The sequence below is a fragment of the Nerophis ophidion genome, linkage group LG22 (assembly GCF_033978795.1).
Source record: "Nerophis ophidion isolate RoL-2023_Sa linkage group LG22, RoL_Noph_v1.0, whole genome shotgun sequence".
Taxonomy (NCBI): Eukaryota; Metazoa; Chordata; class Actinopteri; order Syngnathiformes; family Syngnathidae; genus Nerophis; species Nerophis ophidion.
In genome coordinates this window covers 32,527,922-32,546,686 of record NC_084632.1, presented here as the reverse complement: position 1 = coordinate 32,546,686, position 18,765 = coordinate 32,527,922, and the positions used below count along the sequence as shown (strand labels likewise).

The following is an 18,765-nucleotide window of genomic DNA, read 5'->3' as shown; positions in this document are numbered from 1 at the left end:
CTAGTTTTGCCAGTCCGTAATGTTTCGCACAAAGCTTAGCCAATCGTGACTCATATGAGCACCAACCAATCATAATGGATTATTTCCAAATATGTTTTGTCCCCCCTGGATTTGCTGTCAATTTCCCTTCTTTGTAGCTTGTCGCTTTGATGTAAGCTACCTCGTCACATAAGTCTAAAAATAGCTAAGCTACAGGAACCACTACTGGTTCAAAAAGTAACAACGCTACCACCACGCTACTGAGAAATATTTTGTTAAACTACGTAGAGTTGTTACTTGTAGCGAGCTACTGCCCAACACTGGCAATAACATAGTCTTCTCAACAGTATTAAGGGAATTTTATTTTCCCAAAACATTTCACTGTCTGTACTGAAAGGTACATTATGATACAGTGGGGCAAAAAAGTATTTAGTCAGCCACCGATTGTGCAAGTTCTCCCACTTAAAATGATTACAGAGGTCGGTAATTTTCATCATAGGTACACTTCAACTGTGAGAGACAGAATGGGGAGAAAAATCCAGGAATTCACACTGTAGGAATTTTAAAGAATTTATTTGTAAATTTTGGTGGAAAATAAGTATTTGGTCAATCATTCGAATCTCTCACTGATGGAAGTAGGTTTTGGCTCAAAATCTCACGATACATGGCCCCATTCATTCTTTCCTTAACACGGATCAATCATCCTGTCCCCTTAGCAGAAAAACAGCCCCAAAGCATGATGTTTCCACCCCCTTGCTTCACAGTAGGTATGGTGTTCTTGGGATGCAACTCAGTATTCTTCTTCCTCCGAACACGACGAGTTGAGTTTGTACCAAAATGGATACATGGATGATACAGCAGAGGATTGGGAGAATGTCATGTGGTCAGATGAAACCAAAATAGAACTTTTTGGTATAAACTCAACTCGTCGTGTTTGGAGGAAGAAGAATACTGAGTTGCATCCCAAGAGCACCACAAATGCTTATTTTCCACCATAATTTACAAATAAATTCTTTAAAATTCCTACAATGTGAATTCCTGGATTTTTTTTTGCACAATCTGTCTCGGACAGTTAAAGTGTACCTATGATGAAAATTACAGACCTCTGTCATCATTTTAAGAGGGAGAACTTTCACAATCGGTGGCTGACTAAATACTTTTTTGCCCCACTGTATGTATTTTCTATTAGTATTTTTTATTGTCATATATTGGTGTATAAATTATAATGATGGACACGTGTGCAAAGATATTATTAAAACTAGTAAAACATTCAAAAAACCACCCTCCACCACCACACACACCCCACCAAGCATTGTTGAATACAAGCGTTTATTAAATTCGTTACATACTGTGTCAGTGAATCCATCCATTTTATACAAAGCTTATTCTGTTTAGCAATACAGGGAACTTGGGCCTATTCTGACTAAAGTTTGGTCGCCATGCAATTACAGGACACTTGTCAAGATCCAGATGCAGCAGACTGTTTTGGAATACTACCAATTGTCCCCAGTTCATAGTATATTTATCTAGTTAAAGTGTGCTGCATGACAGTACTTTGTGTGTAAAATTAAATCATCAAGCAATGGAGAACGATTTTCTTAATACTTTCTTCTTAGCTATTTGTTTTGGTGCCACAGTCTGCAGGAGCCTCCTGACCAGGTCAAGTCGGCCCGTCCTGATGAGGGCCCGAGACAACTCTGTGACCTCTGCTGTGTTTGTCCTGTAAAGGCACCTCAGCTCGGCCTTAACCACATGCGCAGGGTACTTCTCCTCAGCCTTCTGCACACACTGTTCCATCTGTGTGACGGCGTGGTTGGGGTCTGGCTCGCCCAGTATGAACAGAGCCAGTAAGGCCTGGAGGAGGCAGCGCAGAGCTGTGGTATCAGCGCTTGTCCGTCTCTCCAAGTCCAGAGCGTGTTTGAAACAATCTGCAGCGTTTTGCTCCTCGCCCTTGAGCAGGAGGCAGCGTCCTCTGAGCAAGTGGACGTCAGGCAAGCTGTCACCCAGTTCATACTGCAGGGCTTTGGACAGACTCACCAAGGCATTGTTTATTGCTCCTTCATCCACTAAAAGGCTCTCCTGGAGTGCGTCCACACCCATGTAGTAGTACACCTGGCAGAGAAAAAATCAATTTTTTAAAAAGGCAACTAGTTTTCTTTGCTCATTGTGTCGTACCTGTGCCATCTCTAGGTGAGTCCTCAAACATGGACGCGCAGTCAGGACTTTATTCAGGTTTTTCCGGGCCTCGGTTAGCAATTGTCTGTCTGGGATTCCGCCTTCCCCACTTTTGGCCTTTTCTAGATCCCTTACGTAAAGCATTGTGTTGATCTACAACACACATACACAGGATTAATATAAAAACATTTTTGCTTCATCATGTAATATTTTGTTAGGTTTCTTTCTCCTCTTTTTTTCACTTTGTGGACCTGACCGCAAGCCTTTGAATACGTGACACAACCAGGAAGTGTTGCGATTTGGATGGATGGATGAATGGAGTTTAATATATTTTCAAAATATGTCTTTGCTTGCAAAACATGTTTTTCTGTCCCCAAAATCTGCCTTTGTGACATCAACATTAAGACTCAAATATAACGCCATAGCCCCTAAAACCGTATGGAGGAAGCACTTTTCAAGCTTTCGAACCTTCCAAGACATTTCGTATGCAGTTTGAAATCCGCGGCAATGTATTGATGAAGGCAAAGTTATTGAATTTATTTTCATTTATCCGGTCGACTGACTCACTTACTATTATCAGTGCAGTCCTAAATTTGTATACATTTTTCTAATGAGTCCAGATATCAAATTTAAAGGCCCACTGAAACCCACTACTACCCACCACGCAGCCTGAAAGTTTATATATCAATGATGAAATATTAACATTGCAACACATGCCAGTACGGCTTTTTTAGTTTACTAAATTGCAATTTTATATTTCCCGGGATTTTTTTCTTGAAAACGTCGCGTAATGATGACGTGTACGCGTGACATCACGAGCTGTTATTAATATGAGCGCTGCGTACACACACAGCTAAAAGTCGCCTGCTTTAACGGCATAATTACACAGTATTTTGGACATCTGTGTTGCTGAATCTTTTGCAATTTGTTCAATTAATATTGGAGAAGTCAAAGTAGAAAGACGGAGTTGGGAAGCTTTAGCCTTTAGCCACACAAACACATGGTGATTCCTTGTTTAAGATTCACGGAGGTGAAACTTTAGTATGGATCACAGCGGACATGGATCCCGACTACATGTCAACCAGCAGGTTTCGGTGAGAAAATTGTGGTTAAAAAGTCGCCTCTTACCGGATATCAGCTGAGCTTGTGCCGTCCATACAGCTGCCGTCGACTTACCCGAGACACTGCGCGTCAACACCCGGCCGTGGACGTACACTTCCGACTATCAGGTACAGTTAAACTCACTAAAACACTCGCAACACGATAGAAAAATAAGGGATTTCCCAGAATTATCCCAGTAAATGTCTCTAAAAACATATGAATCCGTCTCAATGCAACGCGATTGCAATCACGTTTTTTTTTTTTTTAAACTTCCATCCATCCATCCATCTTCTTCCGCTTATCCGAGGTCGGGTCGCGGGGGTAGCAGCCTAAGCAGGGAAGCCCAGACTTCCCTCTCACCAGCCACTTCGTCTAGCTCTTCCCGGGGGATCCCGAGGCGTTCCCATGCCAGCCGGGAGACATAGTCTTCCCAACGTGTCCTGGGTCTTCCCCGTGGCCTCCACCGGTTGGAACTGCCCTAAACACCTCCCTAGGGAAGCGTTCGGGTGGCATCCTGACCAGATGCCCGAACCACCTCATCTGGCTCCTCTCGATGTGGAGGAGCAGCGGCTTTACTTTGAGTTCCTCCCGGATGGCAGAGCTTCTCACCCTATTTCTAAGGGAGAGCCCCGCCACACGGCGGAGGAAACTCATTTCGGCCGCTTGTACCCGTGATCTTATCCTTTCGGTCATGACCCAAAGCTCATGACCATAGGTGAGGATGGGAACGTAGATCGACCAGTAAATTGAGAGCTTTGCCTTCCGGCTCAGCTCCTTCTTCACCACAACGGATCGGTACAACGTCCACATTACTGAAGACGCCGCACCGATCCGCCTGTCGATCATCTCACGATCCACTCTTTTTAACTTTTTTTTTTTTTTTCTAGTCCGTCGCTATCAATATCCTCAAACACAAATCTTTCATCCTCGCTGAAATTATTGGGGAAATTGTCGTTTTCTCGGTCTGAATAGCTGTTTTTGTTGGAGGCTCCCATTAAAATCAATGTGAATATATGAGGAGCCATCAACTTGTGACGTCATCTTCTGCGACTTCCGGTAGAAGCAGGGCTTTTCTCCAGTTGCGATTTCTATTGTCGATGTTCTCTACTAAATCCCTTCAGCAAAAATATGGCAATATTGCGAAATGATCAAGTATGACACATAAAATGGACCTGGTATCCCCGTTTAAATAAGAAAATCTCATTTCAGTAGGCCTTTAATGCTTTTTAATGCCATTCAATGTGTATGTACGCAAAATTCATTTAATGCTTTTTAATGTCCTACAGAATCTCTGTATGTGCTTTGCTTTAAGATGCTATTTCATTTATGTATGTATGTATGTATGTATATATATTTAGTTAGTTTATTATTTCTTCGGTCAATGGTCAACAAAATAAACAAACAGTTTTACATAAACAAACAGATGTACATTCATAAACAAACAGTTGTACATTCATAAATTAAAAAATATACATATATGTACATACATATACATAAATATGTATATGTATGTGTGTGTGTGGATTAATATATATATATATTTTTTGTATATATGTATGTATGTGTATATATGTATGTATATACAATACATACATATATTTTATATATAAGGTATATTTTATATATATATATATATATATATACATATATAAAGATATACATACATATATTTCTTATACATAATATATATAAATACATATATTTCTTACATATAATATATATACATACATACATTGTGTATATATATATATATATATATATATATATATATATATATAATTCCAAAACCAAACCTGAACCAGCAACACTCAGAACTGCAATAAACAGAGCAATTGAGGAGACACTAACATGACACAGAACAAACCAAAAGTAGTGAAACAAAAATGAATATTATCAACAACAGAATCAATATTAGTTATAATTTCAGCATAGCAGTGATTAAAAATCCCTCGTTGACATTATCATTAGACATTTATAAAAATAATTTAAAAAAACAATAGTGTCACAGTGGCTTACACTTGCATCGCATCTCATAAGCTTGACAACACACTGTGTCCAATATTTTCACAAAGATAAAATAAGTCATATTTTTGGTTCGTTTAATAGTTAAAACAAATTTACATTATTGCAATCAGTTGATAAATCATTGTCCTTTACAATTTTAAAAGCTTTTTTTTTTAAAAACTACTACTCTGCTAGCATGTCAGCAGACTGGGGTAGATCCTGCTGAAGTCCTATGTATTGAATGAATACAGAATCGTTTTGAATCGGAAAACAATCGTTTTTAAATCCAGAATCGCGTTGAATCGTGACCCCAAGAATCGATATTGAATCGAATCGTAGGACACCCAAAGATTTGCAGCCCTAATATATATATATATATATATATATATATATATATATATATATATATATATATATATATATATATATATATATCCATCCATCCATCCATCCATTTCTACCGCTTATTCCCTTTTGGGGTCGCGGGGGGCGCTGGCGCCTATCTCAGCTACAATCGGGCGAAAGGCGGAGTACACCCTGGTCAAGTCGCCACCTCATCACATGACCAACACAGATAGACAGACAACATTTACACTCACATTCACACACTAAAGCCAATTTAGTGTTGCCAATCAATCTATCCCCAGGTGTATATATATATACATAAATATATATATATCCATCCATCCATCCATTTTCTACCGCTTATTCCCTTTCGGGGTCGCGGGGGGCGCTGGCGCCTATCTCAGCTACAATCGGGCGGAAGGCAGGGTACACCCTGGACAAGTCGCCACCTCATCGCAGGGCCAACACAGATAGACGGACAACATTCACACTCACATTCACACACTAGGGCCAATTTAGTGTTGCCAATCAACCTATCCCCAGGTGCATGTCTTTGGAAGTGGGAGGAAGCCGGAGTACCCGGAGGGAACCCACGCATTCACGGGGAGAACATGCAAACTCCACACAGAAAGATCCCGAGCCTGGATTTGAACCCAGGACTGCAGGAACTTCGTATTGTGAGGCAGACGCACTAACCCCTCTGCCACCGTGAAATATATATATATATATATATATATATATATGTAAAAGGGAATAAGCGGTAGGAAATGGATGTATGTATGTATGTGTATATATATATATATATATATTTTTTTTTTTTTATCAACTGTATGTATATGCATATACATTTTGTTTAATCAATTCTTGAAATTGATGTATCAATTTAGAATTGGGACAAATAAGAATCGCAATTCGAATGTGAATCAGTTTTTTTTACCACCCCAAATATTTAGGGTTATCCTTCTTTATCTCAGATTTTAGTATATATTACGTAAGATATGCAAATCAAACCCAGTATGAAAACAATTGTCCATCCATCCATTTTCCCATCACTTGTCCCTCTCGGTACAGATATTTATTCTTGCTTTGATTATATTTTTTCAGATGGTGAGTTGAAATACACCTGAATTTAAGTGTCAAAACTTACAGTATGTGTCCTCTTGTATTCTGCGACCCTGCAATGAAGCTACAATTGTATTGCAGTTGTGAAGTTTAATAGTGAATCAAACAGTTAATTCCTTGTTGGAGGTGTTTGGTAGATTGATGTTAAAATCAGGTGGTATCGAAGACAGTAATGTAGTTTAAAAAAAGGAAATAAATTTATCCTGCTCTCAAATATAGCAATTTACAATTCACAATTCAGCTGCATATCCTTATAAGGTTGGTTTGCATGAGATTGATTGCTAATATGACCCTGCTGTTGTCTCGTACCTTGGCGAGAGTACAGTAGGCCTGCCAGTTGAGCTCAGGATCTGGAAGCACATTGAGAGCCATGTTGCAGATCCCTGTGGCCATCTCATGTTTGCCCAGCAGAAAAAACAGCTTGGCCAGGAGGTTAAGGATAAAAGTGTCGTCATTAGCCAACTTTATGGCCTGAAAAACACACAGTAAGATATTCAGTGCCGTGCAAAAGAAATCATCCCCTATGTAGAATGCCTTTTCTTACAGATGTTTGGGCCTTTTGTTGCTTAAATTGTTTTAATCAGAGTGGCTTTTTTGACTAGCATTTTACTAAAAAAGTTCTTAACATACCTAAGTGATGAGACTTTGGTCTGATGAGAAAACAGTTTTAGATGAGACGCTATGTTTAGCCAACACAAAACACAGCACATCACCACAAACACCCGAAGAATGGTGGTGGAAACATTATGTTGCTGGGCCAGTTAGAGAGAAACATAAAAGCATAGAAGTATCAGCAAATCCTACACTACACTGTAATCTGTTTAAACATGTAAGAGAAAATTGATTTAGGAACCAAAGCAAATAATTACAAACTTACATCCATCCGTCCATTTTCTACAGCTTGTTCAAGGCAATTGTATTGCCGTGGCCAAGTCAGATTCCAGATCTCAATTTTTGTGGATTTGTAGTTGATTTGTAAAGAAAAGAGCTGCTCACGCGTGATCCCCACTTAACCGGTTTGAGCTACAGTGATACTTCAGGATACAAGTTTTTCCTCATTCTTCAGGATGCGAGCAAAAATTTGGGTTACGAGCTTAGTTGGCGTAGCAAATGCCACAGTGAACCCCAAAAGAACAAACCAAAACATTCGGTCCCTTACTTGCAAGCATTAGTTTATAGCTAAAGATCGACATCATTTAGTTTGTCCACTCAGTCTTCCGCAGGGTCTTAAAAAGTCTTAAATCCAATCCTTTGAATTTAAGGCCTTAAAATGTCTTAAAGGGGAACATTATCACAATTTCAAAAGGGTTGAAAACAATAAAAATCAGTTCCCAGTGGCTTGTTGTATTTTTTTAAGTTTTTTTCAAAATTTTACCGGTCCCGGAATAGCCCTAAAAAAAGCTTTAAAGTGCTTGATTTTCGCTATTTGCGATGCGACCATTCATTTCCCTGTGACGTCATACAGTGCTACCAATGTAAACAAACAATGGCAAGATATAGCAACATTAGCTCGGATTCAGACTCGGATTTCAGCGGTTTAAGCGATTCAACAGATTACGCATGTATTGAAACAGATGGTTGGAGTATGAAAGTATTGAAGAATAAACTGAACCTATTGAGCGAATAGCTATTAACGCTATTCATAGCCATAGCATGGCCGAATAGCTGCATTAGCATCGCCGGTAAAATGTGCGGACTAAACGTTCAGGACTTTCGCATCACTTCACACTGGAGCAACTTAAATCCGTCGATTGGTAAGTGTTTTTTTGGCATTACATGTGGGTGGAAGGAAACGTAATATAGTTGCAAATGCATCTGGAGGTTATCCATATATCTCTGTGCCATGTCTGCTTCAGCACCGCCGGTAAATAGCATGTTAGCATTGATTAGCGTAGCATGTTAGCATCGATTAGCTGGCAGTCAACATCAACAAAACTCACCTTTGTGATTTAGTTGACTTTATAGTTGCAAATGCATCTGCAGGTTATCCATACATCTCTGTGCCATGTATGATTCAGCACCGCCGGTAAGTAGCATGTTAGCATTGATTAGCATAGCATGTTAGCATTGATTAGCTGGCAGTCACGCCGCGACCAAATATGTCTGATTGGCACATAAATCAACATCAACAAAACTCACCTTTGTAATTTAGTCGACTTTATCATTGCAAATGCATCTGTAGGTTATCCATACATCTCTGTGCCATGTAAAATGTGGAGACACTTTGGTACATTCAATGGGGGTCTGGCGGCAGACACTTTCGCATCTTCGGGCCAGTGGTGCCACTTGAATCCCTCCCTGTTAGTGTTGTTACACCCTCCGACAACACACCAACGAGGCGTGATGTCTCCAAAGTTCAAAAAAATAGTTGAAAAAACGGAAAATAACAGAGCTGAGACCCGGTGTTTGTAATGTGTTGAAAATTAAAATGGCGGCTGTATTACCTCGGAAACGTCACGTTTTGAAGTCATCACCACATGAGTGATAAATAGAAAGGCGTTTAATTCGCCAAAATTCACCCATTTAGAGTTCGGAAATCGGTAAAAAAAAATATGGTCTTTTTTCTGCACCATCAAGGTATATATTGACGCTTACATAGGTCTGGTGATAATGTTCCCCTTTAAATTCTATCAAAATCTCCTAAAAAGGTCTCAAAAACGTTATGTTGGCTCGGGACTGTCAAGGGAACGATAATGGAAAAGTTTAAAATCCAGTACAGGTCCATGTCAAAGGATGTCCCAGAAACATGTGCCCAGATGTACAGGGATAGACTTGTACCTTTGTCAGTATGGATGTGAAATTAATCTTTTTTTTTTAAATTATGGTCTTAAAAGAGTCTTAAAAAATCTTACATTTGAATTGTTGAAAAGAAGGAAGAAAGTGATTGTGAAGGACAATTCTGAGATGAAGAAGCGGGTGATATTGATTGAATTTAAAAAAAAAATGTAATCATTACAAAATCATTGCTGAGCTTGTAGCGGACTTGGTGAGACCGTTCAGGGGTAGCGCTGCTAGTCTGCACCATACTGAAGCAGAATGAGTCAATAATACCAGCCAAGGACACTAAAATAATGTTTAAAATTACAGAAACCGCTGATGGTGTGATTGACTGAGAAGCAGCTTGGCGGATACTGTAGAAGTCCACTCTTCATAAACTACTATAGTAGTACATTTTATTATATTGTTCTTTATACAATATGTTTTATATAAAAGTTTGTTTTTCTTTTTAAAAAGGCATGTTAATTTAAAAAAAAATTTGCTTTTTTTTTTGTTTGGGGGCGAGGGGGGCAAGCGCCGCTTACATCAATTTCCACTCAATTGAAATGCAATACAAGTTTTTTAAGGAATATGATACATCACAGATGCAATTAAACTTGTAGTGGTACTGTATATACAGTATTTATGATACGTTACCACTACAAGGAGGAATATGGGAACATTTCGGGGATTAATCAAGTATTTCTGATTCTGGTATCCAGATGTGCCAGTATGATGGAGGCGGAGCCACACAGACTCACTGCTATGATTGCAGCCAAAAGTGTAGTTCCTGTACTAAATAGGGTGTGAATACTTTACCATATGTGTTTTAATATAATTGACACAAATGTATGAACATTTATTTTCACTTTGACATGAAATTAGCTTATTTTTGCCATTTTCTATCAAAAAAACTAATTGCCCATGATTTAATTAAAAAAAAAAAAGGCTACATCCAATGGGGTGAATACTTTTGTAAGCACTATTGTGTTAGAAGCAAATGCAAAGTCAAAGTTCTGTAGTCCGACCACAGAAAATACTCAAATTCAAAAAGTATCTTAGACAACAGAATGTTTCCCCTGCCAGTTCATCATTTGTAACATTTAACGTTTAACATTAACGTTTGTCAATACTATAATGCAACATTGCAGTTTAGAACTTACAGATCCATAGCAGGATAGAGGATCCGTGGCCGAGTAGCCACAGTCATGAACGGACATTGGCACTGCGCTGAACTCATCCTGTCTCTCCAGCATGATGCCAACGTAACACCAGGAAAGAGCTGGAAACAACACGAGTAATGTTGTCACTTGAAAGACTGAATACATCTGATCAAAGTAGAAAAAAATATATTTCACCTCCTGAGACCCAGACATGGATTTTCTCTTCTTTAAGGGCAAAGTTTCACTGCCGTATTTTAAAGGCCTACTGAAACCCACTACTACCCACCACGTAGTCTAATAGTTTATACATCAACGATGAAATATTAACATTGAAACACATGCCAATACGGCTTTTTTAGTTTACTAAATTACAATTTTGAATTTCCCGGGAGTTTCGTCTTGGAAATGTCGTGTAATGATGACGTGTACGCAGGACGTCACGCGTTTTTAGGAAGTATGAGCGCTATGCACACACACACAGGTAAAAGTCGTCTGCTTTAACGGCATAATTACACAGTATTTTGGAAATCTGTGTTGCTGAATCTTTTGCAATTTGTTCAATTAATAATGGAGAAGTCACAGTAGAAAGATGGAGTTGGGAAGCTTTAGCCGTTAGCCACACAAACACACGGTGATTCCTTGTTTAAAATTCCCGGAGCTGAAACTTTACTAAGGATCAGAGCGCGGTCAAGCAGACATGGATCCCAACCGAATGTCAACCAGCAGGTTTCGGTGAGAAAATTGTGGTTAAAAAGTCGCCACTTACCGGATATCAGCAGAGGATTTCCAAAGATGTTTGTTTTATTGGGGTTCGTCCAATGAACTAGAACAGCGGCTCTCAAACTTTTTTTCACCAAGTACCACCTCAGAAAACATTCGACTTTCAAAGTACCACCTGTCACACCTATGGATCATGTTTTGTTTTGTCATGTTATGTTTTTGATTTTGGACATTCGGTCACGTTTTGCACTTCCTGGTTTTGTTTGTTTCCATGCCAACGTATTAGTTCCCACCTTGTCACGCCCCTGCCCTCAGTCCCGCACCTGTTCCTGATTATCACAGCCAGTATTTAAGTCATTTTCTTCTGTTCATCATTCTGGGATCCTCACACATGCGCACGCACCCTACCCATGCTGCACCTCCTTCATGTCCTTGTCCATAGTTCCAAGTTTTTGTATTTATACCATTGTGCTAGTTTTGTTTATAGTTTATTATTATTCATAGCCAATTGTTTTTGTGCAAAGTCCTTTAGTTTATGTCCATCATTTCATGCCATCGAGCAGGTGTTTTTTGTTTCACGTTTGTAGTGTTTAGCCAAGTTTCTTCCTCCATTGTGAGTGCTTTTTGTTGTTTATTTGTTTATTAAATAAAAAACCATGCCTGACTCGTCCCACATCATCCTTGCATCGAGGAAGCACAAACATCCACCGCCCAAGCCTGACAGAAGGATCCCAGCAAAAGGACTTCCTCGCAAACGATGTGGAAGAAATATTCCTCACGGAAGCATACAAGCAGGAGATGTTCCTCCGGCTCGTCGCGGACGCTCAGCCATAGGCGCACGAGGAAGAAGAGGAGTTGAGCGATGAAGAGCTTCCTCCCGGCGCGGTAGAAGCATGGAGCCAACTTCTGGCGAAAGTGGCGGATGCAGAGGACCGCTTCCGCCCCCACTCACGGGTCAGCCGGATGTCCTCCCCAGCACCTGGCTCATCGCGCGGTGACGACACACCACCTGGGACGCGAGCGCCCCGGCGGCGGTCCGGAGCAGCGCACAGGCACGCGCAGAAAAGGGACAGGACTTGTCCCTCAACGCTGTCTGACAGGTTCGCACCGTGCGGCTTTTCCTCACCTCCCAAGCCACACATTTTTTTTTCTGCAGATAGTCAAAATGAATCCAAAGTTCATGCCACGCCCCCCAGGACTCAAGCCCCCCCCCCCCAAGCTACAACATTTTTTTTCAAAAAATCAAACTAAGACAAATAAAAGAAAAGGACTATTTAGAGAATTTAAAGGGGAAGATTCTGCCCTCCTCCTTACCGCCCTCTGCCCTCCCCAAAAGACTGTTCCAGATCATGGTGATAGTGTCTGGCAGCCACTCCTTGAGGGGGGGGCTGGGGCTGGGAGCTTGAGGGTTGGTTCTGCCCAGTGCGGTTCCAAGCCACAGCGACCAGCACGTCCCCCACCTCCAGTTTTTCAGCCGGTTAAGCTGCAGCTTCCAGCTCCAAGACCAAGTCCACGTCCAGCTCCAAGACCAAGTCCACGTCCAGCTCCAAGACCACGCCAAAGCCCAAGTCCACACCAAAGTCCAAGTCCAAGACCAAGTCCGATGCTAGCACCAAGTCCAGGTCCAAGGCTAGCTCCAAGTTCAGTTCTGATGCTAGCACCAAGTTCAAGTCCAAGTCCAAGGCTAGCACCACGACCTGCTCCACGGCTAGCGCCACAACCAAGTCCACGGCTAGCACCGCGACCAAGTCCACGGCTAGCGCCACGACCTGCTCCACGTCAAAGTCCTCGTCCACGTCCACGGCTGGTACCAGTGCCAGCTCCACGAAGCCAAGCTCCGCCAGTGCCAGCTCAAGGACGCCAAACGCCGCCAGTGCCTGCTCCATGTCGCCAAGCGCCGCCAGTGTCAGCTCCACGTCGCCAAGCGCCGCCAGTGGCAGCTCCACGTCGCCAAGTGCCCCCAGTGGCAGCTCCATGAAGCCAAGCGCCCCCAGTGGCAGCTCCACGTAGCCAAGTGCCCCCAGTGGCAGCTCCACGTAGCCAAGCGCCGCCAGTGGCAGCTCCACGTAGCCAAGCGCCCCCAGTGGCAGCTCCACGAAGCCAAGCGCCCTCAGTGGCAGCTCCACGAAGCCAAGCGCCCCCAGTGGCAGCTCCACGTAGCCAAGCGCCCCCAGTGGCAGCTCCACGTAGCCAAGCGCCCCCAGTGGCAGCTCCACGAAGCCAAGCGCCCTCAGTGGCAGCTCCACGAAGCCAAGCGCCCTCAGTGGCAGCTCCACGAAGCCAAGCGCCCTCAGTGGCAGCTCCACGAAGCCAAGCGCCCTCAGTGGCAGCTCCACGAAGCCAAGCGCCCCCAGTGGGAGCTCCACGAAGCCAAGCGCCCCCAGTGGGAGCTCCACGAAGCCAAGCGCCGCCAGTGGCAGCTCCACGACCAAGTCCAAGTCCACGACCAAGCCCAAGTCCACGTCGACCGCCAAGCCCAAGTCCACGTCGACCGCCAACGCCTGCCACGATGATGACTCGCCCGCCTCCTTGTTGGCCACGGATGTGGCTGCTACGTGGGCGTCCACCACGCCAAGGATGTCGACCTCCTCGTCGGCCACAGTTGTGGCCACTACGTGGTCGTCCGCCACGCCAAGGGGGTCGGCCACGGATGTGGCCGTTCCCGGGTCGCCCACCTCGGTCCTCCACGCGTCGCCGCCACCTGACCTTGCCCCGTTGGATACGGGGACACGTGGTTTGGCGATCCACCGCCATGTCCCCTCCCGCCCTCCCATGACTCTCGATCATAGTTTTGTTTTGTTTTTTTGTTTTTGGACATCTGGGAGCTGTCTTTAACGGGGGGGCTCTGTCACACCTATGGATCATGTTTTGTTTTGTCATGTTATGTTTTTGATTTTGGACATTCAGTCACGTTTTGCACTTCCTGGTTTTGTTTGTTTCCATGCCAACGTATTAGTTCCCACCTTGTCACGCCCCTGCCCTCAGTCCCGCACCTGTTCCTGATTATCACAGCCAGTATTTAAGTCATTTTCTTTCTGTTCATCATTCTGGGATCCTCACACATGCGCACGCACCCTACCATGCTGCACCTCCTTCATGTCCTTGTCCATAGTTCCATGCCGTGTAAGTTTTTGTATTTATGCCATTGTGCTAGTTTTGTTTATAGTTTATTATTATTCATAGCCAATTGTTTTTGTGCAAAGTCCTTTAGTTTATGTCCATTTCATGCCATCGAGCAGGTGTTTTTTGTTTCACGTTTGTAGTGTTTAGCCAAGTTTCTTCCTCCATTGTGAGCGCTTTTTGTTAATTGTTTATTAAATAAAAAACCATGTACTTCATGCCTGACTTGTCCCACATCATCCTTGCATCGAGGAAGCACAAACATCCACAGCCCAAGCCTGACACCACCATAATGAGCAACATTAAAATACAATAGCATGGTAAGCTTAATTATTCATTAAAACAAGGCAGAGGTTGTATTTACCAAGTATATGTAACATGTTGGCCACTGGTATTTTACACACAATTTGAACAGTACCACTGTGTTTGGACGTAGGAAAATAAAACACTGTATTTCAATCAAGTGATTCTGTGACATACTACTAGTGGCACGTGCACCACAGTTTGACAATTACTGAACTAGAAGATATGTAGTCCCAATATGACGTACCAGCATGAAGTACTTTATTACCAAATTCTCCCGACTATAAGCTGCACCGATATATGAGCCGCAACCACAACATTTTACAAGAAAAAACATATTTTTCATATATTAGCTGCATTGGAACATGGATGGATGGACTATAAGCCCCAAATATATACCCCTATGTTGTGAAATGAGATATTTATTTAGAAAGATTTTGTAAGGTTTATTTACATACCTAATTGTTTCCAAACAGTACAGTAAAACGGCTGATCAACACAATGTCTTTATTCATCCTTTTACGAGATGAGTAAGTTGTTTCTCCTTTCTTAATAAGGTACAAGATATGTATTGGGAGTCCTTTTCTTTGTAGTTTGTAAACATTTTTAGTTTGAAGACTTGAAGTGGATGATTTTAGTACATTGTTTGATTTCTTTGCTCAATCCATTCTATAATTTGGCCGTTAACAAAAAAAAAAAAATCCATAGATTAGATGCACATTTGTATAAGCCACAAGGTTTTTAAATTCTGTGGGGAAAAATAACGGCTTATAGTCTGGGACAGTGGTTCTCAAATGGGGGTACGCTTACGCCTGGGGGTACTTGAAGGTATGCCATGGGGTACGTGAGATTTTTTTTTTAAATATTCTAAAAATAGTAACAATTCAAAAATCCTTTATAAATATATTCATTGAATAATAATTCAACAAAATATGAATGTAAGTTCATAAACTGTGAAAAGAAATCCAACAATGCAATATTCAGTGTTGACAGCCAGTTTTTTGTGGACATGTTCCATAAATATTTAATGTTAAAGTTTTGTTTTTTTGTGAATACATTTTTAGAATTAAGTTCATGAATCCAGATGGATCTCTATTAAAATCCCCAAAGAGGGCACTTTAAGTTGATGATTACTTCTATGTGTAGAAATCTTTATTTATAATTGAATCACTTGTTTATTTTTCAACAAGTTTTTCATTTTTTTCCAAATAGTTCAAGAAAGACCACTACAAATGAGCAATATTTTGCACTGTTTTACAATTTAATAAATCAGAAACTGATGACATAGTGCTGTATTTTACTTCTTTATCTTTTTTTCAACGAAAATGCTTTGCTCTGATTAGGGGGTACTTGAATTAAAAAAATGTTCCCAGGGGGTACATCACTGAAAAAAGGTTGAGAACCACTGGTCAGGGAAATATGGTAGTAATATCCAGTTCTTTACTTTAGTCACTATTCAATAGATATAGGTGGTTTTGGTAAAAAACTGTCATTTTAGGCTATTGAAAACAACACAAGTCTTCTTTAGTTGACAACCATCCATCCATCCATCCATCCATTTACTACTGCTTATTCCCTTTCGGGGTCGCGGGGGGCGCTGGCGCCTATCTCAGCTACAATCGGGCGGAAGGCGGGGTACACCCTGGACAAGTCGCTAACTCATCGCAGGGAAAACACAGATAGACAGACAACATTCACACTCACATTCACACACTAGGGCCAATTTAGTGTTGCCAATCAACCTATCCCCAGGTGCATGTCTTTGGAGGTGGGAGGAAGCCGGAGTACCCGGAGGGAATCCACGCATTCATGGGGAGAACATGCAAACTCCACACAGAAAGATCCTCAGCCTGGAATTGAACCCAGGACTTCAGGACCTTCGTATTGTGAGGCAGACGCACTAACCCCTCTTCCACCGTGAACCGTTCTTTGAAAAACTTAATTGTACCGTACTTAGAAACAAAAGTACACATCGCTTAATAATAATAATACTGATGATGATGGATTAGGTTTATATAGCGCTGTTTTAGATTTTAGACACTCAATGTGCTTCACGAAGAAGTGAGAACAAATTTTTCCCTCACTCCACAGTCACACGTTCAAGGTGGTAAGCTACCTTTGTAGCCACAGCTGCCCTGGGGTAGACTGACAGAAGCGTGGCTGCCAATTTGTGCCTAAGACCCCTTCGACCACCACCTTTTCACTTTCATACAACAGTGTGGGCGGCACTAGGGGCAAGGGTGAATTGTCTTGCCCAAGGACACAACAGCAGTGAATTAGATGGCAGAAACGGGGCGCGAACCTGGAAGAAGTTGCTGGCATGGCCAGTCCAACTACCACGCCCCATGTTAAATTTTATCGGACTGAAAAGAGACACACTTTGTCCTGTATTACCGGAAGAATCAAAAATAGTCTGTAAAAATCCAATGCCTCAGCCTGACAGCAGCTAGCTAGCTGCATTCTGGTGTTTGGACTTCAAACCAGACTTATTAGGGTAGTGACATTTGTGGTCTGATTTACTAAAGGTTTGTAAAGTTCATCTACTAAACTTTGAGCAAAGTGGATAGTCTCTGTCAGATTGAGGAGCGCAATCCGTTTGCGTCTCGGTCTTTATGAATATGCAGAATATATGCTGATCATCAAAACACCCACAATACTGTGAGGAGAAGATGCAACATATTATACAACCTGCACAATGCGATTCATCAACAATCATCACCATTTGTCGTTCACTATTTTGCGTCTTTATTCAGGATGTCCTAAAAGTAAGCGCAAACTGTGAAAAAGACGGTGATTGTATTGCACAGACAGACAACGTACAGAGAATCCTCCATCCTATGTGTCTGTATCAACACATTTGAAGCGTCAAAAGTAGAAAATATTAGACACATTGTCTATTCAGCAATATCATTTTATAGGTGCTTGCCATATGACTTACAGTAAGGGGCTCATTAAAACGAATTCAATTTATGGGTTTTGGTGTGCAAATGTGTTTTTCTTATGGCATTTGTTTTTTGCACAAATGATTAACATACAACCTATATGAAAAAAAAACATTTTGAAGTATGCATTTGTTTGTGTCTTGAGCACACTAAGTGTAGCCTCTCTTTGAAGAGAGCGCATCTGCAATGCAAAAAAAAAAAAAAGTTGGTTTGATTGTGGATGCATTAAAGGACAGCTTTAAAAAATGCCCATAAAAAGTGGTACATGTTTTGTTTGAAAACATAGCAAAATGTGACAGGTAGGCCCATGATGGCATGAATGTGCAGTAAATGAAGGAGTGTCTCTATGATAGGGCTGGACCATTATGACAAATAATAATCACTATTATTGTAAATGATATTGTAATCATGATTATTTACACAATTATTCATTAATTTTAAACCATTAGTAATTATTGTACCACCAAAACTGAACTTTAAATATAGTCAAAAACTGGTATAAATTTGTAATAAATAAACCACAATTAAAATAATAATAGTAATAAAAATACTTTCAAATAACAATAATATAATAAAAATTATTTTTTTTCATTGTAATCTGTTTGTCATCTTTACACTTATTTTACCACCAACGGGAGTGTGATTTTCGTGTCAAATAAAATTGTATGAATGTTTCTTAATTAAATGCAAAACTTCTCACATTATTTGGTGCAATACGTCTTTGGACAATTTTAACTACTATATTAGATAAAAGCATAACAATTGTGTAAATGCTTCAATAAGTGCTTTACATTTTAAATTATTCTTGTGTAAGGTACTTTTTGAAACCTTTATTTTGTTAGCACAGTCAGACCTGGCTGTAATTATAAAGGGGGCAAGGTTGCTTTGCTATTCTCAGCTTGACGAGTAAAGATAGGACTTGAGGCTGGAAAAAATTAAACTTCAACGCGAATATCATATGCCTTACTTTTTTTTGTTTATTTTAGCCATTATTAAGTAGCGCAGGGTCAAAAAAAAAGTAGTTACCATGATGA

At 41.1% G+C, this 18,765-nt stretch overlaps 1 protein-coding gene across 2 annotated transcripts in view; it reads right to left on the bottom strand.

Annotated features, from left to right (window-relative positions):
- Positions 1–1,291: 1,291 nt before the first annotated feature.
- ttc22 (tetratricopeptide repeat domain 22) overlaps positions 1,292–18,765 on the bottom strand; it is a 31,699-nt gene continuing 14,225 nt past the window's right edge. The window contains exons 5-8 of one of the 2 annotated variants that reach the window (XM_061883713.1): positions 10,647–10,765; positions 7,036–7,197; positions 2,155–2,307; positions 1,292–2,091 (exon numbers count right to left, since the gene is read on the bottom strand). In XM_061883713.1, coding sequence (XP_061739697.1) covers positions 1,555–2,091; positions 2,155–2,307; positions 7,036–7,197; positions 10,647–10,765 — 971 coding nt within the window. In that variant the 3' untranslated portion in view covers positions 1,292–1,554. The remainder of the gene's footprint in view (positions 2,092–2,154; positions 2,308–7,035; positions 7,198–10,646; positions 10,766–18,765) is intronic. The other variant, XM_061883714.1, reaches the window with a different exon arrangement.